At 39.9% G+C, this 27,453-nt stretch overlaps 1 protein-coding gene across 2 annotated transcripts; it reads left to right on the top strand.

Moving 5' to 3' along the window:
- DYNLT5 (dynein light chain Tctex-type family member 5) lies at positions 1-27,404 on the top strand. 2 transcript variants are annotated; one of them, XM_055404073.2, is made up of 5 exons: positions 1-118; positions 1,713-1,834; positions 16,728-16,819; positions 25,669-25,793; positions 26,856-27,404. In XM_055404073.2, the coding sequence occupies exons 2-5, from the start codon at positions 1,716-1,718 to the stop codon at positions 27,057-27,059; spliced, it is 540 nt and encodes a 179-aa protein (XP_055260048.1). In that variant the 5' UTR covers positions 1-118; positions 1,713-1,715; the 3' UTR covers positions 27,060-27,404. The 2 variants fall into 2 exon arrangements, with proteins under 2 accessions (XP_055260048.1, XP_088690983.1); XM_088834857.1 differs by having other exon boundaries at positions 26-1,834.
- The last annotated feature ends 49 nt before the right edge of the window (positions 27,405-27,453 follow it).

The raw sequence follows: 27,453 nt of genomic DNA on the forward strand, positions 1-27,453 counted from the left end.
CGGAAAGGAAGCCTGGGAGGCGGGAGCCTTGCCAGGCGCCCTGCAGTGGAGGAGCCTTCGGTCTGGGAGGCCCCGGGGCTGAGCCGCGCCTACAACTCAAGCTCCAGACCTGCCTTGGGTAAGCGCGCCCTCTCCGCAGAGCGCCTGGACAGGAGCAGAGAGACCAAGGCAAAAAGCAAGTTCGAGGGGCCGGGGGGCTAAGGAGGGAGAGCCCAGTGTTGAGAAATGGCCTGCCTGCCTTGTCCACGACCTTTCTCTCCCATGCCTTATTCCTCCTCCCTCCAAGAAATTAGAAAAAAGTGACCCCAATTTTCAGAACTGGAAGCATGCCTGGCCTTTGGTTCCCTGCCCGCCTGCGTGTCTGGGCTTTAGAGTGATGCCCAGTGCAGAGCTGGCCAGCCGGGTCAGGTTGTGGAGCAACTTGAGTTCTGAGCAGTCTACCTGAGGACTGCTTGGAGACACTAGCAGCCTCTGCCTCTCAGACCTCAAGGTCTGGATTCTGGCCTGCCCCGCAGCTTTGGAAAAAGGTGAACAGACTCAGGTATGTGTGTGTCACTTTAAGAATGAAACCTGAATAATCCTCTTAAATAGGCTCAGTATGTCTTGTCCACAGATACACACGCTCAGACACTCTCATGTACACAGACACACTCCTACACACAAACGCACACACATGCAGTGCACAGACATGTCACACACAAAGGTGCACACAGACACAGCAACGCAAGCTCATGTACACAGATAATCATACCCACAGGTGCACACACAAAGAGATGCTCACACTGGCTCACATCATGGGGACACACTCATGTTCATACACACAAGCACAGGCCCACAGAGACACATGCTCACACCGAGATGCTCACACCCATGTACACAGTCTCACAGGTCCACAATCACACACACATCCCACACTACCTCTCTTCCTAACGCACAGGACCTCCGCTGTTTTTGTGTACCGTTCAGTACCCTTTGCCTGTGTCTACCCTAATGTTGATTATACTGGGGTTCTAGGTTGTGTTCTTTTCAGCTCTACCCACTTCAACTGCCACCTTTTTGAAGGTAGGGATTGTTTCTGTCCTAATTTAATGCCTAGTACAGTCTATGAGTATGCGTATGTAGACAGTAGGGCAGTAGAATTCTAGTCCAAGTTCTGGGAAGTCCATTCCTACTACCAGCTTTTTCACAAGCGTTAGTGAAGAGGTAGGTTTTCCAATAAATTACTTTATGAAAAGTTCTGTTTGCTCTTTACAAAGTAAATCACTGTTGCTTGGCAGTGGGAAATACCATTTGGAGAAGCAGTTCATCTTAATTTTTAAACAACAAATATTAATTAGCAAGTTTCATTGAGATTAAATTTGAAGGGAGGCAATAAAAATATTGTTTTCTGGTGTGATAGTATCTTTCTTGTACATATGGCTCTCTTTTCTCAGTAACTTTAATGTCTTTTGCAGTTAAGTATTTTTTGCTGCAACGTAATATCTGCTTATGTGAATTAAATATGCTATTGCATAAGTAAAAGTTATGAGTTATCATTTTTCCAGTTATACTGACCAGAACAATATATACTAAATATCACTCTTAAGGAAACCCCACTTCCCTATTCAAAAATGGTTTTAAAAAAAGCATCTGTGTACTTTATTTAGAATAAGTCTCATGTTATACTATTTTCAGATCTTTTGTTCAATATTTTACAAAAGTTTCCTCCATAGATTATGATGATGTCAGACACTGCTAAAGACAGAACCACTCATTTGCTGAAGAAGAGGGGCAGTGTGTCTTCTCTAAGTAGTCATGAGTTCCGGCGGAAGGAAGCTCGTGGGCGTACCAAAGAGTGAGTAACTTGAGTATCCATTAACAAACTCAGTTATTGAATAAGATGGCTCACGATATTTATCAGGAGGAAAAAAAAGGGAGAAAAATGTGCAGGTACATGGTTTAGGTCATCTTTGGGGGCCATATTTTTTAAAAGACAGAATAGTAACTAGATATATCATGGCGATCATTTTGAAATGTATAGCAATATTGAATCACTGTGTTATGCATTAAGAAAAAGAAGAAAGAGAAAAAGAGCAAGAAAATTTAAGTGATAAGTTGACACAGCAGCATTTTTATAATTTCAGAGACTATCCCAAAAGTCATCTACTGAAAAGAATGTCATATGCAGTTTAGACAAGCTACTTCTTCCATTGTCTCCTGAATTCTACTCTTCAATATTATATAAATACATCATTTTTGCATTTTTATAATCTATATATACATACAATGCATTTAGCATTATTTTAAACAAATTTTGTAATGTATTGTCATAGTCTTTGCCCATATGCTTTTAAAGGGTTGCATAATATTTTTGTCAGCCTATAATTCTGGGTTAGCTAACCATTTTCCAATTATTGAACATTTGTTTCCACTTTTTAAATTTGTTACTATGTAAGAAGTCTGTGCTTGTTTTCTTCCCAAAAGTATAATTAGTGGGTCAAAAGATATTAAATACATTTTTTGTCTTTTGCTTACATATTGCATTTGCTCTCCTAAAAAAGATGAATTAATTTTTAATACTTTCATGGAATTTTTTTTTACTGCTCTTGGGAAGAAAACCAAACAAATTATCCAATGCAAAGGTCAAATAATTTATATAATAGACTTTCCTTCTTAAGAATTTCCAAGGGATTGAAAGATGTAGCATATTCATTTCCATGATTGTGAAGCAGAAGCTGGTGTGTCTGGTGGAACAAAGCCAGAAGAACTGGAAGACTTACATTCAATTCTGAAACCAAATTGTTCTGCTCTTGGAATGTACTAATGCACTTACTCAAAATTCCACTTTTCAACCCTGGATTTTGTGAATTACAAGTATTATACAATTTCTCTCTCTTACAGATAGGAAATATAAAGGAATAGCAACCTCAGTGTACATTAGAAGTAAAGATGGGAAAATAATTAACCTCTATAGGATCTTCTGATCCTAAGTCAATTTGGTTGCTATTTCTAACATTTGTGTAAGAGTTTTAAAAATTATTTTAAAATAATTGTTAGATTAAATTCAATTTTTAGAATAAAATATTATAATAATAATCTGACATATATCCTGGTGCTGTGATTTAAAATACACTGTTCTCATCCAAAAACTAAACTACCATGCCTACTTGCATAATTTTCATTTACTTCTTCCCCTTCAGAGCAAATTAGAAAGTCATGTAGAATCAGAACATGGCCCAATTTGGAGAATTAAAGATCATGGTAAAGCATCTGCCAGCAATGCAGGAGTTGCAGGTTCAAGCCCTGGGTTGGGAAGATCCCCTGGAGAAGGGAATGGCTACCCACTCCAGTATTTTTGTCTGGAGAATCCCATGAACAGAGGAGCCTGGCAGGCTATAGTCCATGGGGTTGCAAAGAGTTGGACACGACTAAGCAGCTAATACTTTCATTTTTCACTTTTATTATTTTGTTGATAAAGTGTAAATATAAATTAAAAGGTAACAAGAATATGAAGAGTTTTAGCAACACAGTAGGAAAAAATTTTTACTAACAAAAACATTTCAGTGATCATTATTTGGTTATATTTCAAAGTTAGAAATTGGGACTCTCAAACAAATTATTCAGATTGGATCCTCTAATGGAGCTTTTTATTTCTTAAATAGCAAATGAACAGCTTCCAAGCACTCCTGCAATGCAGAGGCCATTCAGGAGGCTGCCTCCCAACCTTAACTCCCACTTACTTTCCATGGTCTTCATCCTTGCAGGGGACCAGATGTATGGGTGATTCTCCTTCATGAAATAGGTCTTCAACTAATAGAAAAATTCTGAATGCTTGGTGACTATCAAATGCAGTATTGTTTTCAAGTGGTTTTTGGAAAAGCAGATGTCTTTCCTTTGATAGTTATAGCAAAACAGTTTTTTGAATAGATTAATTTCATTAGTATAAAGCATGTGCTGAAGTATGCTGCTGCTACTAAGTACTAAGTATACATGTAAGTGCCACTAAGTACTAAGTATGCATGGTGCTCTTTCTATGAAAGAGATGCTATTATCATCTTCCTCTTACAAATGAAGAAATAAATGGTTAGAGAGTTTGAGGTTCCAAAACTACAGAATTAACAAGTGGTAAAATGGGCCTTTGTTTATAGTCAAAAATTCTCATTCTCTCAAATTTGGCTATCTATGTGTAACTTGCGTTAAAGAAACTCTTCTACTTATTCACCAGAACCTTCTGTTTCCTATCCGTGGGTAAGAGTAGGTATTTACAATGACATCTTTCTTTTTGGAAGCAAGCTTTGGCAGCCTTCAAAGAGCGGTTGAACAGATGTACTGCTCTCATGTCCATAAAATGGAAATAGAGGCCTGAAGTTAAGTTACTTTCCCAGGATCATGTGACTTGATATCCCATCTTCTTATCTCTGAGGCCAATAGTTCAACTGGTAGGTCAGGCCCAAGGTTGAAGGCTGAAGAGTATGTCTCTTGCCTCAAACCAAAATTATGTGATGTCATGAACCAGAGTTTTGATAGATCCCACACCCCTCTGCTTGAACCCACTGGTGGCATCTAACACACTAGTTGTCACACTATATTCTTCCACTTATTCATTTATTCAAGGTTTACTAAGCTTCAACTCTGTGCCAAATGTTAGGTATATAAAGGTGAATAATTGTAGGGTTATTCTTCTCTGGAGAAGCTCATTTTTCACTTAAACTGAAAGTCACCTGGTAGTCAGTTTTTGCAAAAAAATGGAAAAGATTTCATTCATTTCTTTATTTCAAATAAATGTTTTTTGAGCAATGAGTAGTTAGTGAATCACACAGAAATAATCTGGTGGGAAAGGCAATGAACAAGCCATTTTAGATGTGATGAATTTATTCTGTGATTCCAACCTATACTACTTGAGTTGCTATGTGCAGTTAAAAATTATATTGCCTGGTCTGATTCTTCATTCTGATAAGTTCAGTTGCCATCTTAATCAAACTAAAGCTCGCAACAGAATATGGATAAGACCCAGCTTCCCGCCAGAGAGAGCTTGAGAAACTATGTTGGCCATGTTCCTAAATTAAACTACAATAATAGCTAATACTGGGCTTCCCTGGTGGCTCCAGTTTGATGGCTCAGACAGTAAAGAATCTACCTGCCAATGCAGGAGACCTGGCTCTGATCCCTGGGTCTGGAAGATCCCCTGGAGAAGTGAATGGCAACCCACTCCAGTATTCTTGCCTGGGAATTCCATGGACAAATGAGCCCGATGGGCTACAGTCCATGGGGTCACAAAAGAGCTGGACATGACTTAGCGACTAAACAACTTCAACAACAATCAGTTCAGTTCAATTCAGTCTCTCAGTCGTGTCCGACTCTTTGCGACCCCATGAATCACAGCACGCCAGGCTTCCCTGTCCATCACCAATTCCCGGAGTTCACTCAAACTCATGTCCATCGAGTCGGTGATGCCATCCAGCCATCTCCTTCTCTGTCGTCCCCTTCTCCTCCCACCCCCAATCCTTCCCAGCATCAGAGTCTTTTCCAGTGAGTCAAATCATCGCATGAGGTGGCCAAAGTATTGGAGTTATAGCTAATGTTATATTGTGCTCAATAGATACAGCACATACAATATCTATATGAATCTCATAAAAATCCTATTGGTTAAGTAAAGAAGATATTTTTGTTATCCCCATTTATGTCATTTATTATATTATTTATCTCAGGAGCAGCGCTGAGTTGAAAATATATGGCATTGCATAGCACATTGTCGTCGTCAACATGAGTGGGATGCCTTGTTTCTTGTTTGCCTGATTTTCCCTCTTCTTCCTCATCTTCAGTCCCACTCTCATCTCCCAAGAAGCACCCATTCTGATGTGCAAAATACTCAGTATGCTACAAGACTAGTGCTAAGTGTTAAGTCACTTCAGTTATGTCCGACTCTGTGTGACCCTGTGGACTGTAACCCACCAGGCTCCTCTGTTCATGGGATTCTCCAGGCAAGAATACTGCAGTGTGTTGCCATGCCCTCCTCCAGGGGATCTTCCTGACCCAGGGATCAAACCCTCATCTCGCATGTCTCCTGCATTAGCAAGCAGATTCTTTACCACTAGCTCCACCTGGGAAGCCCCATACCACAAGACTACACATGTTTAAATATTATACTGTATATTTTTAAATTTTTCTGTGTATTATGACATTTGACGTCTTAGAAAACTTTTCTGGCTAGGGAGAGATGAGACATCCATACCCCAACTCCCCTACCCCTTACCAGTCTAGTCGATAATTAAAAATAGTCAAGTTATCAACAAAGAGTGTGCCTTTGATATGCAGATTAACCAGTCTAGAACCTGACCCCTTCTCTCTGGTCCCCCACACATCCCAGGAGGCAGTTTTCCTAATCAGTAGGGGATTTCCTAATGGCTCAACAGGTAAAGAATCTGTCTGCAATTCAGAGGACACAAGTTTGATTCCTGGGTCAGGAAGATCTCCTGAAGAAGGGAATGACAACCCACTCCAGTATTCTTGTCTGGAAAATCCCATGGACAGAGGAGCCTCACGGGCTACGATTCATGGGGTCACAAAGGGTTGACATAACTGAGCTCACACATGCATGCAATAATCCCAATGCCAAGTACCAGGCAAGGAGGGGTCTCTCCTATTGCTTAGAGCTCACTGAAATTATTCAGACTAGCCAGTCCTGCACTGTTTCCCCTGCACAACTTTGCCTTTCCCTGGGGAACCCCAATCCCATCTTCTGCTCACTGATCCTGTAGTGTTTTTCCACATGGTCTTGTGTGGCAGGGCATGTCTCTCCTGTCTAGGACCTGGAATATAATAAACTATATTTTCATGAACCCCTTCTCTGACTCCCTTTGTGACTTCACCAGTGCTGTGTGCTAATTCACTTCACTTGTGTCCCACTCTTTATGACCCTATGTACTGAACCCCACTAGGCTCCTATGTCCATGGGGTTTTCCAGGCAAGAACACTGGAGTGGGTTGCCATTTGCTTCTCCAGAGGATCTTCCTGACCCAGCAATCAAGCCTGCATCTTTTTTGTCTCCTGCATTGGCAGGCGGGTTCTTTACCACTAGCACCACCTGGGACTGACTCTCCTAAAACATTACAGAACAATTACATTACTTAACAAAGACATGAATGGTATTGTGCTATAAATCTCATTTTGTTTTCTCAATTTCATACCTCATTCAACATTTTTATTTTTCATATTTACCCATGTCACTATGGATATCTAAGTCTTTGCTTCTTAATGCTGCATAGTAGTCCTTGATATTTCCATCACATATGTTCTTACACATTTCCCTAGGGATGAACACCCAGTTTGGTTTTCACTCCCTGCCAAAATATACAGTCCCATGTGGAACATCTTTGTGCAAAACCCTGCATTGATATCTTTGTGAAAACTGTCCTGGGAATGTGATTCCAGGTAAAGGCATTCCCATTAAGAAACATACGAATTACTGCAGAAATGATTCATAGGTGAAACTGCTTAACACCAAAACATATCAGTAGTTCTCAAGTTAATTTACAAATGCAATATATCTCAATCAAAACCCATTTGTAATTTTTGAGAAACTCAACAAACTATTTCTAAATTTTATAAATAAAGAAAGAATTCTGCGTAACTAATCTAACTTTGAAGAAGGAACATAGAAGAGGAATTTACTCTATCAGATATTAAGATATACCACAAAACTGTAGTAAGTAAAAATAATAAATGTAGGAATAAACAAACAGGTGTAAGAATAGACAAACAGACCAATGGAACACATAGAAACTTTAGAAGTAGACCTATGAATAAATGAACATAGTATGTCAACAAGAAGAAATGATGGGTTTTTAATAGATTGTTTTGGGAGAAAGCCCCTAGTGGCTCAGAGGGTAAAGCGTCTGCCTACAATGCAGGAGACCCGGGTTTGATCCTTGGGTCGGGAAGATCCCCTGGAGAAGAAAATGGCAACCCACTGCAGTACTCTTGCCTAGAAAATCCCATGGACTGAGAAGCCTGGTAGGCTACAGTCCATGGGGTCACAAAAAGTCGGACACGACTGAGCGACTTCACTTCATTTCACTTCACTTTGGGAGAAAGCTAACTTACTCTATGAAGGGGAAAAATGAAGCTGAATTCTTACACCAATTGAATTGTAGACTCTAGATGGAAGTCTGAAATGTGGAAAGCTATGAAACTAGTAGAAAAAAAGTAAAAATATGTTTGTGTCCTTTGGGAAGGAAAGATTTCTTAAATAAGTTCCCAAAGTGAATAACTAAAACCATAAAGCAAAAAAAAGATAAATACAATTATATTAAAATTTAGCATTTCTCTTCAAAAAATAATACAATAGACACAGTTTATAGGCCAGTAAAAGATATATATTTGTAAATTTATGCACATTAACAATTTAATTAAAAACAGGAAAAAATTTTAAATCATCAAAAGAGATAAATAGCCATTTACAGAAACAAAGCCGAAATGGCAAAGCAGAATGTGAAGAGTTGCTTAAATTCACTTGGAATGAGAAAAATGCAAATTGAAACAAGATACCATATTGCATCCATCTGAATGGCAAAATATAGGAAGGTAGACTAATATAAAATGTTGGCATGGCTGCTGCTGCTGCTGCTGCTAAGTCGCTTCAGTCGTGTCTGACTCTGTGTGACCCCGCAGACGGCAGCCCACCAGGCTCCCCCGTCCCTGGGATGGCTAGTGAGAAAAGCATATATAGGTGTTCAGAGAAGAAATCTAACATTATTTTGGGAAAAAAATAGGGATATAAATTCCCTATTTTCCTTATATATTGAGGAAATTAAGGTTTTTGTGTGGTAGAGTGACTGGCCAGAGTATCACAATTCCCAGATAACAGAGCAAATAAACTGTGATTCTCTGACCCTAGAACTTGGTGATCTCATGAAAGTATTTGTATTTGTTGTGGGCTAAAGTGTATACCCCACTACTCCTGCCAAATTCACATGTTGAAGTCCCAGTCCTCAATCCTCGGAATGTGATCTTAGTTGGAAACAGGGTCTTTAAAGAGGTAATTAAGTTTAAATGTGTTCATTAGGGTGGGTTCTAATCCAATGTGTCTGGTGTCCTTATAAGAAAAAGCAACTTGGACACAAATAGAGTTGGAAGGAAATGATGCAAAGAGTTACAGGGAGGAGACAGCCATCCACCATCTAAGGAGAGAGGCCTAGAGCAGATCCTTCTCTCACAGCTCTCAGAAGGAACCAATCCAGCCAACACCTTATCCTCAAACTTGTAGCCCCCAGAACTGTGAGAAAGCAGACTTCTGTTGTGTAAGCCACACAGTCTTGGAGGCTGGAAGTCTGAAATCAACATGCCAGCTGGGTTAGGTTCTGGTGAGGGCCAGCTTCCTGACTTGCAGATGGCCATCTTTTCACTGTGTCTTTCTTTGCATGGAGGAGAGAACCCTGCTATATCTTCCTCTTATATAAGGTCCCAGATTCTATCAGTGTAGGACTTCACCTTTAAGGCTTTATTTAACCTTCTGCTGCTGCTGCTAAGTCACTTCAGTCGTGTTCGACTCTGTGCGACCCCATAGACGGAACCCCACCAGGCTCCCCCGTCCCTGGGATTCTCCAGGCAAGAACACTGGAGTGGGTTGCCATTGCCTTCTCCAATGTGTGAAAGTGAAAAGTGAAAGTGAAGTCGCTCAGTCGTGTCCGACCCTTAGCAACCCCACGGACTGCAGCCCACCAGGCTCCTCCATCCATGAGATTTTCCAGGCCGTCTCTAGCCTAGATTACCATAAAAGCTTTCTAACTGGAATCCCTGTGTTTACACATGCCAGCCTACAGCCTGTTCTCGACAGAGCATCTGGAGTTATTGTAAAATATAAAGTAGATTTTGCTATTACTCTGCTCAAAACTCTATAAAGGCTCCCACTTTATCAGAGTAAAAGCCAAGGTTTTAAGATGGCCCACAAAACTCTACATGGTTCAGCTACCTAACTAACTGGTAACCCCATCCTTCCACCCTCCTGCTTGCTCCCTCCTCTCCAGCTATTCTGGCCTGTATGCACTTCTTCAGAAATACCAGGCAGCCTTCTGCCTCAAAGTCTGTGCATGTGCTTTTCCCTCCCCCTGACACACCCTTCCCTCCAACATCCACATGGCTCATTTCCTCACCTCCTCCAACTCTTGGCTCAGGGAGATCTATCTTGATCATTCTGTTTAAAATAAAACACAACCACCTCTCCCCCATCCGCTTCCAACCTCCCTTAACAAAGGTCTCCTTTTCCATGTAGCATTTATCATCTTCTAACATAGTATACGGGCTTCCCTGGTGGCTCAGTGGGAAAGACTCTGCCTGCCATTGCAGGAGACATGGGTTTGATCCCTAGGTCAGGAAGATCCCCTGGAGAAGGAAATGGCAACCGCCTCCACTATTCTTGCCTGGGAAACCCCATAGACAGAGGAGCCTGGAAGGCTATAGTCCATGGCGTTGCAAAAGAGTAGGATATGACTTAGCAACTAAACAATTTGTTTAGTATTTTATTATATTCTTTCCATCTCTTCTCACTAGGTTCCATAAGGGTAGAAATCTTAGTTTGATTGTTGTTTTGCTTAAGGGTTGTTGGGTTTTTTTTTGCATCCCAAGGACCTAGAATGGTGCCTGGCACATAGCCATCACTTAATAAATATTTTTTGATGGTAGAATGAATAATTATTGTATTATTCCCTCATAGCTCAGTTGGTAAAGAATCTGCCTGCAATGCAGGAAACCCGGGTTAAATCCCTGGTTCGGGAAGATCCCTTGGAGAAGGAAATTACAACCCACTCCAATATTCTTGCCTAGAGAATCCCATACTCAGAGGAGCCTAAGAGGCTACAGTCCATGGGGTCGCAAGAGTCAGACATGACTTAGCGACTAAACCACCACCACCAACAACTCCTGAACACAAATGGGTTAGGTTCACAGGTCCGTGTATGTGTTAAGTCCAGAGTGACAGAGAGCTTTCAACCCACACTCCAGAGCTAGAATTTTCACAGGTTGCATGGTTTATTCTTTGTCCTTCAAAATCACCCTTCCTCCTAAAATATGTATCCTTCTGGAACACATACCATGGCATTTTATCTCCTCTTTCATTTTTGAAAATATTTCTTGACTTTTATTTCCATTATAACCTTTCTCTTGTAAGATAGGACCAATCATGTGAATAAAATATCTCAAAACTGTATAAAAGTCTGGCAACCTTTGTTTTTGCTCTGACGTTGTCATGTCCAACTCTGTGACCCCATGGACTATAGCATGCCAGGCTTCCCTGTCCTTCACTGTCTCCCTGAGTTTGCTCAAACTCATGTCCCTTGAGTCAGTGATGCCATCCAACCATCTCATTCTCTGTCATCCCTTCTCCCCCTGCTTTCAATCTTTCTCAGCATCAGAGTCTTCTCTAGTGAGTTGGCTCTTTGCATAAGGTGGCCAAAGTACTGTCAACCTTGCTACAAACTAGCCACACAATTAAATCACCTTAACAGACAGCTTGTACCTTCCACTGATGGGGAAAGAGTTGTTATGCTTTTGATCTTAAGCATAACATTCATAAAAATATCAGTAGACGTTTGAGGTAGAAAGTTCCCAAGTGAGTTTCAATGCATATTTTATTTTCTACATCTTGTTTCTCCAGCACAGGGACTCTCATTTTTTTTAAATTTTACCAGTACTTCTCACTTTGCCTGCCACATTATGGGCAATAAATATCTGCTGAAAGAATGAAGGGGAAAAAAATGTACACATTTATACCCTGAAGACTTCTTTTTCTCTGTGCATTCTGAAATATCTCCACTGGGAGGCAGCACATGACTTTAATAACAGATTTTTTTTAAAAAAGAAGCGGTTCATGCTATGATACCATTCAAAATATGGTACTTTGAAGTATTTCTCAGTTACAAATTGAAGAAAGAGATGATAGTCTGACCTTCTTAAACTACTAAACTAATAACTACAAGGCTGAGCTATATATTCAAATATTATATCTTACTGCAGCTTCAAAACAGTTAATGTCAGTAGAAACAGCTGGAAATGAATTCTTAATAGTAATTAGATGGTTGGTGAGATTTAATTGACCTTATTTTTCTATCTCCAACCATCATAAAAATAAGACATGCCTTGTATTCTGTTTAATTCAAGGAATGGTCGGCATCCAAATTTCTAAGATGTCTTCAGGAAAACTGAATTTCATGAAAAATATAAACATTCTAACTCCTTAGCTATTTTGTGGGGGGCGTTTTCTGCATAATCAGAACACCGGCTCTTGAGTTGGCATGGGACGCTTCCAACGTCAATCAGTTGCGATACAGGAGGGTTATATACAATATGGACTTCCCTAGTGGCTCAGCAGTAAAAAAATCTGCCTACAATGCAGGAGACTTAAGTGATGTGGGTTCAACCCCTGTGTAGGGCAGATCCTCTGGAGGAGGAAATGGCAACTGGCGCCAGTATTCTTGCCAGGAAAATCCCATGGACAGAGGAGCCTACAATCCATAGGATCATAAAGAGTCAGACATGACTCAGCTACTGAGCACACACACACATATACAATATAGGAGGATTACTTTTGTTACTGTGGACAAATTTCATGCAGCTGTTTCCACATCCAGGCTAATTCCAAGTCTCTTCTGAGCAATAGTATATGTGATTCAAAGTATTAACTGAAATTTACATTGATTACAAATTGTTACTCTTTTCTCTAGAATAATATTAGTTGATTTCTTCAGTGTCTTGTCTTCACCAGCAGCTTACTCCAGACTTTCAGTTTTCCTGATTTTACTAAAACCTACCTTCTTTCCTAAAACTTTACAACTCTCGTGGATACATTTTGCCAGTTGAAATCCTTTTCCTCCATAAATGCCACACATTCATGAAACACATAGACAGCAAAAACATTTTTCAAATTTAAAAAAATCAACTACAGCATTCCATTTGCAGTGAGATCATGTATCTAACGGAGAAAGCAATGGCAATCCACTCCAGTACTCTTGCCTGGAAAATCCCATGGACAGAGGAGCCTGGTGGGCTGCAGTCCATGGGGTCGCAAAGAGTCAGACACGACTGAGCGACTTCACTTTCACTTTTCACTTTCATGCATTGGAGAAGGAAATGGCAACCCACTCCAGTGTTCTTGCCTGGAGAATCCCAGGGACGGCGGAGCCCGGTGGGCTGCACAGAGTCTATGGGGTCGCACAGAGTCGGACACGATTGAAATGACTTAGCAGCAGCAGCAGCAGCAGCATGTATCTAAAAAGATTATTATAATAAACTAGGGAATGTCTGGTCATAGACAACTGAAATTCATCCACTTGCAACACTGTGAAATATACACAGTAAATTTGTTGTGCTGTGTATACAGTACCGGTAATTAAAATGACAAATTTGCTCTTTGAAGCATCTCACATTTTTATCTTAAAAAATTTCAAAGGGCTTGAATAAAGCTGTTTATCAACAGGAAATAGGTACAAGTTCTTCTGAATCAAGGTTCTGAACTAACATTGATAACTGCAAGTATTTTTAATATTTTATGTCTTCTTTTTATCTTTTTGAAGCAATAGATATCGTATTTTTTCTGTTCAGCATATTATTCTCTTTTCTCTCTCCCTTTTTCCAAACGATCTCCTTCTAATGTGAGAACTCTCAGGTATCAGTTTCAAAAGATATCATGAATAGGATTTTTTTTTAAAGTAAAATTTTCCTATAACTTTCCTTGAAGTTATTGTCTTGGCCAATTCATGGTCAGCTTTCCAGTGTACAGAAATCAATAGACTAACAAATATCTTCCTTCTGCATGATAAGGGAAGCCAGGTTTTCAGCAAAATATCTGAAATCTCATTCCTGAAAGCCCCATCTCTTTCACAAAATTAACTCCAAGTTTTGTGCTCTGTTAATTATGACATCCTACTTCCAAACTCTGTATCAGTTATATCTAATGCTTCATATAATATTTTTATAAAAAACAAAAAACATTGGCTTAAACAAAATAGAAATATATTTTCTCTTGCATTAAAAAAGTCTGGAAGAAATAGTTCGGGAACCTAGTTTTCTAGCTTTTTATCCATTATCCATAAGGTCATCCCAAGAGCCAAGATAGCTCCTGAGCTCTTGCCATCATATCTATACACCAGTTATAAACAGGCCCTTGCTGTTTGCATTAGTTGAATTACTTCTTCTGTGAGTTTTTAATATGGTGTTTTGTAGAGAAAAAATAGGGTCTTTATATGTTTGTGCAAGGTAAATTTTAATTGCAGCAATTAATTATTTCAGGAAGTCATTGCCCCTATTTCCATTCTATCAGATATGGTCATATGTGACACTTTGTCACTGAGAGGTAAACAGGATATGTGAAATTCAAGTCTGCCTGTCCTGTATGTATGACGTTAAGCCCTTTGTCGAGTTCTCTTTATCACTGAAATGGGCAGAAAAATGACTTTCTTACTTACTTAAAGGGAATATTTTAAAGTTAAAATGAGATAATTGATGGAAAATGTTTTAGCAAATAAAAAGTAGCATATATAATATTGGGGCAGCCTGGCTTATCTTAGAATCAAGGGGCTTATGCAACATTGGGTTTTCTAAGCAGAAGCTATCATCTTTGGTGCTGCCCGCAACACCTGCAGCCAGTGTGGCGAAACAGGTTGGTTGCTACTTCAAAGGGCAGCAGAAAATTGAGGAAAGCAGGTGTTACAAGAATGAAGACTAACTCTAATCCAGAAATCCCTCATGGAAAAGCAGCCATAATAATGTCTTGCATCACTTTCTTGGGCTAGATGGGTAAACCTTAATTTATTGTGTAAATTGTATTGTATTAAAGGATTTTTAAAATATAATGTCCATGATTTTCTTAAAATAGCAATTTGCAAGAAGCTCACTAATTCCCAACAGCTCAGAATTAAGTATTTAAAACTCCTTGCAGAGAGAAAAAAAAATCCCCAAAGATTAAGAACAAATACCTTATTCTCATTTAATTAAAGCAAAAATGTAGCCTCTTAGAAAAGTAGTCACTCTGAAAGCACACACGCACACACACACACACACACTATTATATCATCTCCTTTGAAATGACATCTGTTTAACCTCCATTTTCACAGGTGGAGAGAATTGGGGTAGAGACCTGAGACTGCCATTAGTGACAGCTGAATTTCCTCTGATTAAGCAGTGCGGTAGGGACTTTAGGAGTTCCTCTTCACTTGGGTCTCCTGTTCAGCACCTGGATAAGCTTATATTACCTTGGTAACCAAGCCAAAACCCTTTCTTAATATTGAAAAGGGTGATTGATGCTTATTGCTTATGACAGTTTGGGTGAATTGCGGTTTATGTCATCATATAGAGGGGTTTCTCAGTTTTCTTTCTTCTGCTAAAGGGATTTTGTGAGGTACATTTAATAATAAACTCTTTATAATCCCCTATGTATGTAGAGAACTTGTTTCCCAACATTTCAAGCTTCCTTGTATAATCCCCAGTCCCTTTGTGAGTTTTGTCCACTTTGAGGAAAGCCTTTGCATCTGTCATAGAGGTAATTGCCAATAGTTGTTTGTTTTTGACACAGCCTCCTTTTTCAAAGTTTACTTCTTTTTAATTGAAGGATAATTTGCTTTACAATATTGGTTTGATTTCTGCCATATATCAACATAAATTAGCCATAGGTGTATATATGTCCCCTCCTTTAACCTCCCTCCAACCCCCCACCCTTTCCCACCCCTCTAGGTTGTTACAGAGCCCCAATTTGAGTTCCCTGAGTTACACAGCAAATTTCCATTGTCTATCTATTTCACATACAGTAGTATATATGAAGAAGATTGAGAGCAGAAGGAGAAGAGGGCGTCAGAGGATGAGATGGCTGGATGGCATCACCAATGCAATGAACATGAACTTGGGCGAACCTCGGGAGATGGTGAGGGACAGAGAGGCCTGGCATGCTGCAGTCCATGGGGTCGCAAACAGTCAGACACAACTGGGTGACTGAACGACAACACAGTGTATATGGAGAGAGTAACATGAAGCATATACACTGCCAATAGCTTTCAAACACAGACAGGCATCCCTCGGTATCTGATGAACACTGGTTCTGGAGCCCCTGCGGATATCAAAATCTGTGGATGCTCAAGTTTCTTATTTTTGTTGTTGTTGTTTAGTCACTAAGTCATATCCAACTCTTTTGCAACCCCGTAGACTGTAACCCACCAGCCCACTCTGTCCATGGGATTTTCCAGGCAAGTATATTGGATTGGGTTGCCATTTCCTGCTCTAGAAGATCTTCCCGACCCAGCGATCAAACCTGCATCTTCTGCATTAGTAGGCAGGTTCTTTACCACTGAGTCACCAGGGAAGCCCAAGTCCCTTATATAAAATGGTGAAATACAGCTGGCCCTCTGTATCCACAGGTTCTATATCCATAGATTTAATCAAACAAAATCCATGACTCTAGAATCCACAGATGTGGAGGGCCCACTGTACAAATTCTGTTACCCTGCGAATGGAACAACCCATGAATACGTTCATGATAATCAAATGCCCCCGGCAGTGAACTGGGTTTCTACCACTATATTGAGACTTGCTCCAAGTAACTTCTCTACTCCAGTAATATTTCCATCTCTAAAATGTTTTAGACTTTAAATATCTACATGAGACTTGCTTGAAATTTCTTTTTAGAGGAAAAACTTTTTTGCTAAAAGAAACATTGTGTTTTGTTACCATTGTTATCCTGTTAAAATTTGCTTTCTCCTTGCTTTTAGCTCTATGAGTACAGTGTCTTACATGGATGAACCTTGCCAGCCAGAAGATGCCTCTCGCCTCACAGTTCACATGGAAAACACTTACCAACTGGGTGTGTTATTGTATTACTCCTTCCTATTTAAAACTTCCAATTTCATGAGTGATATTTATTCAAAATAATATCTGAAAACCTGGCATCGTGTTCAATACTAGCATGATATAAGGGATCTTAATTAATTGGGCGATTTGATATTGCTTTAATTTCTTCCCCTGCAAAATGGGGCCAGTACCCATTGTTTACTTTTTTTTAATCAGTATTTTCTAAATACCAAGCAATTAATTGGCTGCAACTGAGGTGTAGTGTGTGTTACTGAATTACAAAGTTCATTGGGTATTTCATGGTTATCTTGTGGAGTTTTTTGTATCTACTTGAGTTAAATGAAACAGATAGGCATTAAGATTTTATTGAACAAAACCAACCAAGATTGCTAATGGTTGGAGAAAAAAGCCTTCAAGGCAAAAGCAAATGATTCCTGGTCCCCTGCTGACAGAGATGTTTATCTTTTCCCACAGAGGTTTTGGGTCTTTGAAAACAAAAATCCTTGCACCTGCCCCTGTACTCCAGGTGGAATCCACAGTGACTATCATTCCCTCTCACATTTTCTCACAGAACTACTTGTTTGCTCCAAATGTGTACCTGCCCACTATTATCTGGATCTACATATAATTATTGCTGTGTAGAAATTCCACAGAGACTTACCAGTAGCCCAAGGAAGATGTAATGGGCCAAAGTGACTTAATCTGTGGCCAGTTAACCTCAAGAAAATTATAGACCATCAACACATCCCATTAGACCTTCTAGGAAGTTTTCTATGGTAATCCCCAAGATGACATGGATTGTAAAGCTCCATAATTAGCCTGTCCACTGGTAATTCCACAGTGGCTATGGTAGACAGATAATATCCTGCCATTCAATATACCCTTATACTCCATATGATAACCTTACCCAGTTTCCTTTGGGGGAGCACCACCACTGCCATTATCACTTTTGGTCCATAGCATCCTGCTAAGGCTGACACTGGCTTCAGAGATGTAACAGTGACTGACCTAGGGATTCGGGCAAGGTCATCAAAGCCTTTGAGAATCAATTCAGAGAATATTGTTTGGGCTGTTGAAGAAGTGGATCAGCCTCTGAAACCTGAAAGGAATAAGCTCTATGGCACCTTTTGCCATCTTGCCCCCACACAAAGCCTGAGACCAAGTCCTAAATACCCTGTGTACTCTTAGACTTTTTATTTAGGCAAGCTAAGTATGGGTCAAGTTTTCTTGTAACTAAAAGATCTTCACCATTCAGTGCCTTTGACTCTGGGCTCTGCATGCTAGAAGGGTTTGTCAGCAAGACACAGCATTTGAAATATGAAGCCCTGCATTTCTTCAAAAATACATGCTTTCATAATGTATTTGCCCAAATAAGCTAAATTGTCTCATCAGTTTTAAAAGTACTGAGTGCTGAACCAAGTTAAAAAAATAATTTTAAAAATACCTTAGTATAGAAAAAAGGTTTCCATATTTTCTTTCAAAAAGTCATGCAAATTATTCTTCTATGATTAGTCTTTTATACTTGACAATCAATTTTATAAGGATTTAGGTAGCTATTTTGTTAATAATCAAATATGTATTTGCACTTCTACTTGTTTCTGGGTTTATTTTGCATCTGAAAGGTACTCTGTGGGCCTTTGGCAAAGATTTTCTCATATCTACACGGTAAATACTGACTTGAGGAGTAAAACAAATATCAGTCACCAGTATTACCGTGTTTAAGTTTTCACATTCTACCCAATAATATGTGCATCATTTAAACATATCTTAAATGTTTTGTATGGTCATCCTCCCTTTATCTGAGTAATTATAGCCACCAAGAATGAGATTAAACATGAGTATAATTAAAGAAAAAAGGAAAGGGAAGAATGAAAATATATTTCTTATAATTAAAAGCCCCTTATCTCTTCCCATTGATTACTGAAACGTGAGTACAGCAGAAAATACTGGCTCTAGGGGCCAATGTACATGAGTCTGAATCCTCGTTTTGCCCATTCCTAAATAAATAATGTTTGAGCAAGGTATTCAGCATCCTTGAACCTCAGTTTCTTCCTCTGTAAGTAGGGATCACATGGTAGGGATACTATAAGAATTAAATAAAGTATTGTATTTAAACTGCTTCCCATTCAGTATGTTATTGCTTCTGACTATAGAACATCACCTTAGATCACTAAGAAGAAAAGCCTTCCGTGACATCCAATATAACTTCCTCTTAAGTATGGAATGAGTTCTCCACAGGACTTTTTCTGGAGCAATGACTATAGAGGTACCCAATTCTTTAAAAACACTGACTGTAATCCCCACATCACAGAGGGCTATAGATGGCCATCCTTGCTGACACATCAAGACACCGCACCTGAGAATGCAGCCAATATAGTGAAAAATAGAATCGAAAGATGGTAAGAGAAAAACATCATTTGAGCTCAACTCCCGTGAGATGATCAGGCCCTGTCACCAGGTGATTTGTTGGACAGAGAGCCTGCCAGTATTTCAATCCTCCCTCTTTGCTCCACCCTATAGGGTCCTTGCCGCCTGTGGAGACCTAAACCATCTCCCACCTTACACCATTGTCCATCCTGCTGCCTTCTGTCTGCTCGCAATAAGGAAGCAACAGTAACAGCAGCAACACATAACAAAGATCTAATGAGTAGCTTTTTGTGTGGCAGACTCACTATTCTGAGCATTTTAAACACTTCATTTCATTTCATCCCAACAAAAAAACAGTAGGTGGCAATTCTCATCACTGTCCCAAGTTGGGAGGCTAAGACACAGATGTGTTAACTAATCAAATTTTTATCTATTCTCTCTTAAATGTGTTTTTACAGATAAGTTTTTCTTTCTTTTCTCCATCCTGATCCTTCTTCAGATCTTTGCAGTTTGATTTCTAAAAGCATTTTTTTCTCCTAAATGAGAAAAAAATTGCTCTAGAAAAGAAAAAAGGTTTCAGCTCAGTTCAGTCACCCAGGCACAGTGTCCGACTCTTTGCAACCCATGAATCACAGCATGGCAGGCCTCCCTGTCCATCACCAACTCCCAGAGTCCACACAAACCCATGTCCATCAAATTGGTGATGCCATCCAATCATCTCATCCTCTGTCATCCCCTTCTTCTCCTGCCCCCAATCCCTCCCAGCATCAAGGTCTTTTCTAATGAGTCAGCTCTTCACATCAGGTGGCCAAAGTACCAGAGCCTTTCAACATCAGTCCTTTCAATGAACACCCAGGACTGATCTCCTTTAGGAGGGACTAGTTGGATCTCCTTGCAGTCCAAGGGACTCTCAAGAGTCTTCTCCAACACCACAGTTCAAAAGCATCAATTCTTCAGCGATCAGCTTTCTTCACAGTCCAACTCTCACATCCATACATGACCACGGGAAAAACCATAGCCTTGACTAGATGACCTGTGTTGGCAAAGTAATGTCTCTGCTTTTTATTATGCTATCTAGGTTGGTCATAACTTTCCTTTCAAGGAGTGTCTTTTCATTTCATGGCTGCAATCAACATCTGCAGTGATTTTGGAGCCCAGAAAAATAAAGTCAGCCACTGTTTCCACTGTTTCCCAATCTATCTGCAATGAAGCGATGGGACCAGATGCCATGATCTTAGTTTTCTGAATGTTGAGCTTTAAGCCAACTTTTTTACTCTCCACTTTCACTTTCATCAAGAGGCTCTTTAGTTCTTCACTTTCTGCCATAAGGGTGGTGTAACCTGCATATCTGAGGTTATTGATATTTCTCTCGGCAATCTTGATTCCAGCTTGTGCTTCTTCCAGCCCAGCGTTCCTTATGATGTACTCTGCATATAAGTTAAATAAGCAGGGTGACAATATACAGCTTTGACATACTCCTTTTCCTATTTGGAACCAGTCTGTTGTTCCATGTCCAGTTCTGACTGTTGTTTCCTGACCTGCATACAGGTTTCTCAAGAGGCAGGTCAGGTGGTCTGGTATTCCCATCTCTTTCAGAATTTTCCACAGTTTATTGTGATCCACACAGTCAAACGCTTTGACATAGTCAATAAAGCAGAAATAGATGTTTTTCTGGAACTCTCTTGCTATTTTGATGATCCAGCAGATGTTGGCAATTTGATCTCTGGTTCCTCTGCCTTTTCTAAAACAGGCTTGAACATCTGCAAGTTCACAGTTCACATATTGCTGAAGCCTGGCTTGGAGAATTTTGAGCATGACTTTACTAGCGTGTGAGATGAGTGCAATTGTGTGGTAGTTTGAGCATTCTTTGGCAGTGCCTTTCTTTGGGATTGGAATGAAGACTGACCTTTTCCAGTCTTGTGGCCACTGCTGAGTTTTCCAAATTTGCTGGCATATTGAGTGCAGCACTTTCACAGCATCATCTTTCAGGATTTGAAATAGCTCAACTGGAATTCTATCACCTCCACTAGCTTTGTTGGTAGTGATGCTCTCTAAGGCCCACTTGACTTCACATTCTAGGATGTCTGGCTCTAGGTGAGTGATCACACCATTGTGATTATCAGGGTCATGAAGATCTTTTTTGTACAGTTCTTCTGTGTATTCTTACCACCTCTTCTTAATATCTTCTGCTTCTGTTTGGTCCCTACCATTTCTATCTTTTATTGAGCCCATCTTTGCATGAAATGTTCCCTTGGTATCTCTAATTTTCTTGAAGAGATCTCTAGTCTTTCCCATTCTATTGTTTTCCTCTATTTCTTTGCATTGATCTCTGAGGAAAGCTTTCTAATCTCTCCTTGCTATTCTCTGGAACTCTGCATTCAAATGTGTATATGTTACCTTTTCTCCTTTGCTTTTCGCTTCTCTTCTTTTCAAAGCTATTTGTAAGGCCTCTTCAGACAGCCATTTTGCTTTTTTGCATTTCTTTTTCTTGGGGATGGTCTTGATTCCTGTCTCCTGTACAATGTCATGAACCTCCATCCATAGTTCATCAGGCAGTCTGTCTATCAGATCTAGTCCCTTAAATCTCTTTCTCACTTGCATTGTATAGTCACAAGGGGTTTGATTTAGGTCATGCCTGAATGGTCTAGTGGTTTTCTCCACTTTCTTCAATTTTAGTCTGAATTTGGCAATAAGGAGTTCATGATCTGAGCCACAGTCAGCTCCCAGTCTTGTTTTCACTGACTGTATAGAGTGTCTCCATCTTTGGCTGCAAAGAATATAATCAGTCTGATATTGGTGTCTACCATCTGGTGATGTCCATGTGTTTTACATGTGTTTACATGGTGATGTCCATGTTTTTTCACATGATGTCCATGTGAAAAAGGTTTAGACCTTTGCATTAGTTGACTCTGAAAATTTGGGGAGCTTGTTTTGGAAATCAGTGAGTGAATGAAAGTCACTCCAGTCGTGTCCAACTCTTTGCGACCCCATGGGCTGTAGTATGCCAGGCTCCTCTGTCCATGGAATTCTCCAGGCAAAAATACTGGAATGGGTTGTCATGCCCCTCTCCAGAGGATCTTCCCAACCCAGGGATCGATCGAACACATTGCAGGCACATTCTTTACCGTCTGAGCCACGAGAGAAGCCCATTTTGGAAGTCAAATGCTGATTATTGACTCTGCATCTCAGCATCCAAGCCTAAGTAAGACAATGGCTGATTCTGCTGTATAGGTCCAAGGTCACAAAGACATGAGAGAAGAAAAGTTTACTATTTAAACTTTTTTCGGAATTGAATCTGGATAATGAGATTTTTTTAAAATCCAAGGTAAGTGCAGAAAGGGCATTGGTGCCACTGGACAGCAGGAGCTGTTGGAAACTGGGACCAGGCGCAGTCAGGACGCCATCTCTCTAGCCCTAAACTGTGTGTGGGCTCCCTCTCTCACCGTGGCTTGTCTTCCTTCTCACTACGAGAAACAGTTCCTGAGAGTCACATGTCGTAACTTTTGACTCCAAAAAGAGACTGACTGATTTTTTTTACCTAGTTCTAGTTTAATATAAAAGTTCCAGGAAAGGATTCTAATTGGCCTAGCTTGGGGCAAGTCCACCCAGCGCCAATCAACTATGACCTGGACTTGGACTCAAAAGAGATGCTGATCCTGAAGAACCACATGGTTATAGTGGGAAGAGGACCAGTCCCTTCCATTTGGGAGATGCTGTTCCCAAAGGACAGGGAGGTGTACCAGGTGGACACATGCACTGAATTAATTTACTATTTTCTGAAAGGACCAATGCATGGGTGATACAGGTCAAGCTTAGGTGAATGTGATATGAGCGCTTGGCAGGAGGGAATGAAAAGGAGAGGTACCAATCTAAAAGATATAATCTGTTTAATTAGGTCCAACCTGGTAGGAACACTTTTTAAATTTTTTAAATAGAAAGGGAGAAACCAACTTCACATTTAGCCTCATTTCACTATCATAAGCAAATGGAAATCTTCTAAAAGATCCACAGGGAAATGACATGGTAGGTGTTTGGCCTAGGGGGGGCTGGTGCTCCATCTCTGATCCCACAAAGCAAGAGCAATCAGGACCAACCCTTCACGGGTTTATAACTTCTTGCCTCTCTCCTGTAGAAGGGGAGAGATTCCTGCCAACTAAATATTTGAGTTAATTATCATACTCATTGTCTCCTGTGTCTCTATTTTACTTGTCCGGATTCATTTCCCAGGCTGATTTAAATTTAATTGAACAATTCCTATATAAGCATCACAATAAAAATACTATAAATTGAGCCCCAGGAGGTTGACCTATCTGAATTCTAGGCGAGGGATGTCACCTTCTGGTTAAGTTTAGCCACTGGGAAACTTCGGTGGAAAGTGAGAAGAAGAGAGGAGTGTGAACCCCGCCAAAGGGCTCACCTTGTACTCTTTGCATCCATCAGCAGAAGGATGAAAGCTGCTGTGGAGGGAGCCCTCTCCACAAGGCTCTTCTGGGATCTCTAGTAAATTCCTTCCTCAGGTTGGGATGAAAGTAACACCTTCTTTTTCACCAGCTGAGGAGGATGGAACATTCCTTCATGATTGCCTGCATCCTGCTGAGACGTCCCTAAGGAGTCTGTTTATTAAATCCTCTAGGAATTGTCCTAGGTTTAATGCACGATATATTTCCCTAGACCCTGACTGATGTAGTCATTGAAAATAAACACTTAAAAGACACTGATGACTATTGAAAATAGAATTGGGTAGAATTCTTCATCCATATCAACTCAGCAAATGGTGATCAAGCCTCTGTATACCGGGCACTGGGCACACAAACATGTTATTCAATGACGGAAGTTAATGATAAGGTTAATATTCCTGGGAGGTGCAAGTAAAATTCCTGGGGTGCAGGATAAGATTCAGTTGAAGCTTTTGCTCTGAAAGTGGACTAAATGTGGTTAAGAATTTAAGGTCTCAAGTCAGATAAACCAGGGAGGTACATCCCAACCCTGCCACTGTGTGATTCTAGGTAAGTTAGTCAATATATTTAAACATCTGTTCTCCCCTCTGTGAGATGGAGGTAACAATAAGATTTATCCCCAGAGATTTATTGGAAGGTTATACATATAAGGTAATAAATATAAAATAATTATCACAGAGAGGCTTCTCTGGTAGCTCATACAGTAAAGAATCTACCTCCAGTGCAGGAGACCTGGGTTCAATCCCTGGGGTTGGGAAGATCCTCTGGAGAAGGAAATGGCAATGTACTCCAGTATTCTTGCCTGGGAAATCCCATGGAAAGAGGGCTTCATGGGGTCACAAAGAGTCACGCATGACTGCACAACTAACACACACACTTATCACAGTGGCTGGCATGTAGAAAATGCTCAATAAGAGTAGCTATTATTTGTATTATGGTTATTATCTAGAAAATGTTTAATTCTATTTAAATTCAGAAATCAGACCTTGAACATTTTTTTCTGACTTTAGCATTGTGTTAGACTTTGAGGAGGATAAAATATAATCTTGTTTACCAGTTCAGAGAAGAAAAGTAAGGTAAGCCTTAGCAATTATCAGCTGAATTAGGAGCCACAATAGCAGTGGAGACCCAGAGCATTGGGAATATAGAGAAGAGAGAGGTAATTTGTACCTGAAGAGAGGAGGAAGGCTAACTGGAGAAGATGTTTGAGCTGGCCTTGAAACATTAGTGGATATTTCTCAGATGAACAGGATGGGGAAGAGTGTTGCATTTTGAAAGAGGAGCAAATGTACACAAGCACTCTTGAAAGAACAGATAAACTCCATGAGGCTGGAGCAGCAGTCATGTGAAGACCTGTGGTGGTTGAAGAAGAAGCTGTAGGTTGGACAGGAGCTGAACTCTAGACTTTGCAAGGGAAAACACAATGGTAACATCTGGGTGGTACAACTCCAGTTGTAGTGTTATAGAGAGATTGGAGGTGGGGAACTTAAGAGTTGGGGGTCAGTTAGAAAGATGTTAAGACACTGAAATAAGTTATTAGCACTGGGAACTGGTGGAGGCTTCCCAGGTGGCACAGTGATAAAGAATCTGCTTGCCAATGCAGGAGACACAAGAGATAGGGGTTAGATCCCTGGATCAGGAAGATACCCTGGAGTAGGAAATGGCAACCCATTCCAGTATTCTTGCCTAGGAAATCGCTTGGACAGAGGAGCCTGATGGGCTACAGTCCACGGACTCCCAAAGAGTCAGACATAACTGAGCAATTGAGCATACAAACAGTGGGAACTGTGAAGACTCCAGACTCCATGGTAGTGAACACACTCTCGAGGTATCTGGTAAACAGATGAATCCACCATCTTCTCGTCCTCTACCAGAGAACTGGACTGGAAATCTAATTGGGACCACATTTTTTCCTTCAATAGAGGCCACCCAGAAGATTAAATGTCTCCATGTTTTGATACTCTTTTGATTAAGCTATGGCGTGGGCAGATATGATTTGAAATTACTTCTTTGAAAGAAATTTCATCTGTATTTTCAGGTCCTACCAAACGTTTTTCTGCGGTCATTGTCAATCATATTCTGAAAGATGTGTTAACTACCTACCTACAAGAAGAACAGTATGAACCAGAACTCTGCAGACAGATGACTAAAACAATTTCTGAGGTATACGTGTGATTTCCTAAAGTGTTAACTATGACTAGAATATTTGCTGAAAGCACAACCTGCCTATTTTAATGAAGGCAATTAATTTGCAGTAGCAGTAAAACTGTTTATTTTTATCTTACGAAAATATTTATTAGGTCATATTCCATGTGTGTCTGTGTGTGTAAAAAGCCTTTGTCTAAAACAATTATTATATGCATCACTTGCATGTATTCTGTTTTTAAAATGTGTAAAACTGCCCCATTTATTTTAAAAATGTTATTATAAAAGATGCAATATTTTAATGATCATTTTCTCTTCCCCAAAGCACCTTCTTTGATGTGAAGTGAAAGTCGCTCAGTCATGTCCGACTCTGCGACCCCATGGACTCGTCCATGGAATTCTCCAGGCCAGAATACTGGAGTGGGTCACCTTCCCTTCTCCAGGGGATCTTCCCAATCCAGAGATCAAACCCAGGTCTCCTGCATTGCAGGCAGATTCTTTCCCAGCTGAACCACAAGGGAAGCCCAAGAACACTGGAGTGGGTAGCCTATCCCTTCTCCAAAGCAACTACTTTGCATGCCATCAAATAAAAACATTGGGGCCTTTAAAAACACTTCTATTTTTATCAACTAAAGTGCTGGCACTCCATCAAATTTTCTCTTTCTTTTTCATTATAATCTATCTAATAAGCATTCACAATTAGTCATATTACAGGAGACTTCAGATGTATAGTCTAATTAGACATGAACAAGATGGTATAATTGTAATGCCAGCATTTTTTGAAGGGAAACCATTTCAACATAGATTTTCCAAGAACACAATAAATGCATTGAAAACTCTGTTCTATGGATTATCATTTTTCCATGTACCTTAGAAAAGGTAGATTTCTTGCTGGGGCTATCATTTGGTCCCTAAAATGTCCTGTCTTATGCTTGAAGGAAATTATAGCTACCTTTTTATAGCAGTTACTGAAAGGATCCACAAGGTAAATTAAATCCACTATATTTATGAGAAAAATTAAGACTTTTCAATTTCAATGTGACAAAGTGAGGACCTTTTGTTTTTCCTTTTAATTTCTAGGTTATTAAGGCCCAGGTCAAGGACTTGATGATCCCACGATATAAGCTAATTGTCATCGTTCACATTGGACAACTGACTGGCCAGAGCATACTGATAGGAAGCAGATGCCTTTGGGATCCTAAAACTGATGACTTTGCATCTTTCATTTTCAGAAATTCTTCTCTCTTTGCTCTTGCAAATGTCTACACAGTTTACTTTGAATGACTGAAAACAAGAATTCTAGTTCATACTCTTTAAATCAAGATATAGGGTACCTATGTATACAAGTTTCAGTGCCCAAACATTAGAGAAAGACACAACACTAATATTTCAAACAATTGGAAGTTTGTGGCCTTTTTCATACTCTTGTAAGAATTAGGGGAGAGAACATGGCACTAGAAAGAATCTTGTTTATCCAAAGGAGAAATGAAGTCTTGATTCTCCTGGATTGTTTTTTCATAGACATAGATTCTTATTACATATTACTTTGGGTACTAATTATTTTAATTATGCTTTCATTAGAGAGTTACAATTCCCTCCATAGTTTTTTAATGAAGAGCTTTGTTTAAAAAATATACCTTGACCAATAAATGATGGTAGACTCTTCACTATGGTATAC

Source organism: Moschus berezovskii, chromosome 4 (genome assembly GCF_049115385.1).
Source record: "Moschus berezovskii isolate FMDL1 chromosome 4, NW_MosBer_1.0, whole genome shotgun sequence".
NCBI lineage: Eukaryota > Metazoa > Chordata > Mammalia > Artiodactyla > Moschidae > Moschus > Moschus berezovskii.

Bases quoted from the DNA above. Each gene is read 5' to 3' on its own strand.
- DYNLT5 (XM_055404073.2), top strand. From the start codon at position 1,716: ATGATGATGTCAGACACTGCTAAAGACAGAACCACTCATTTGCTGAAG. The intron at 1,835-16,727 runs GTGAGTAACTTG...CCTTGCTTTTAG, and splicing joins GCTCGTGGGCGTACCAAAGA to CTCTATGAGTACAGTGTCTT. The intron at 16,820-25,668 runs GTGTGTTATTGT...CTGTATTTTCAG, and splicing joins GGAAAACACTTACCAACTGG to GTCCTACCAAACGTTTTTCT.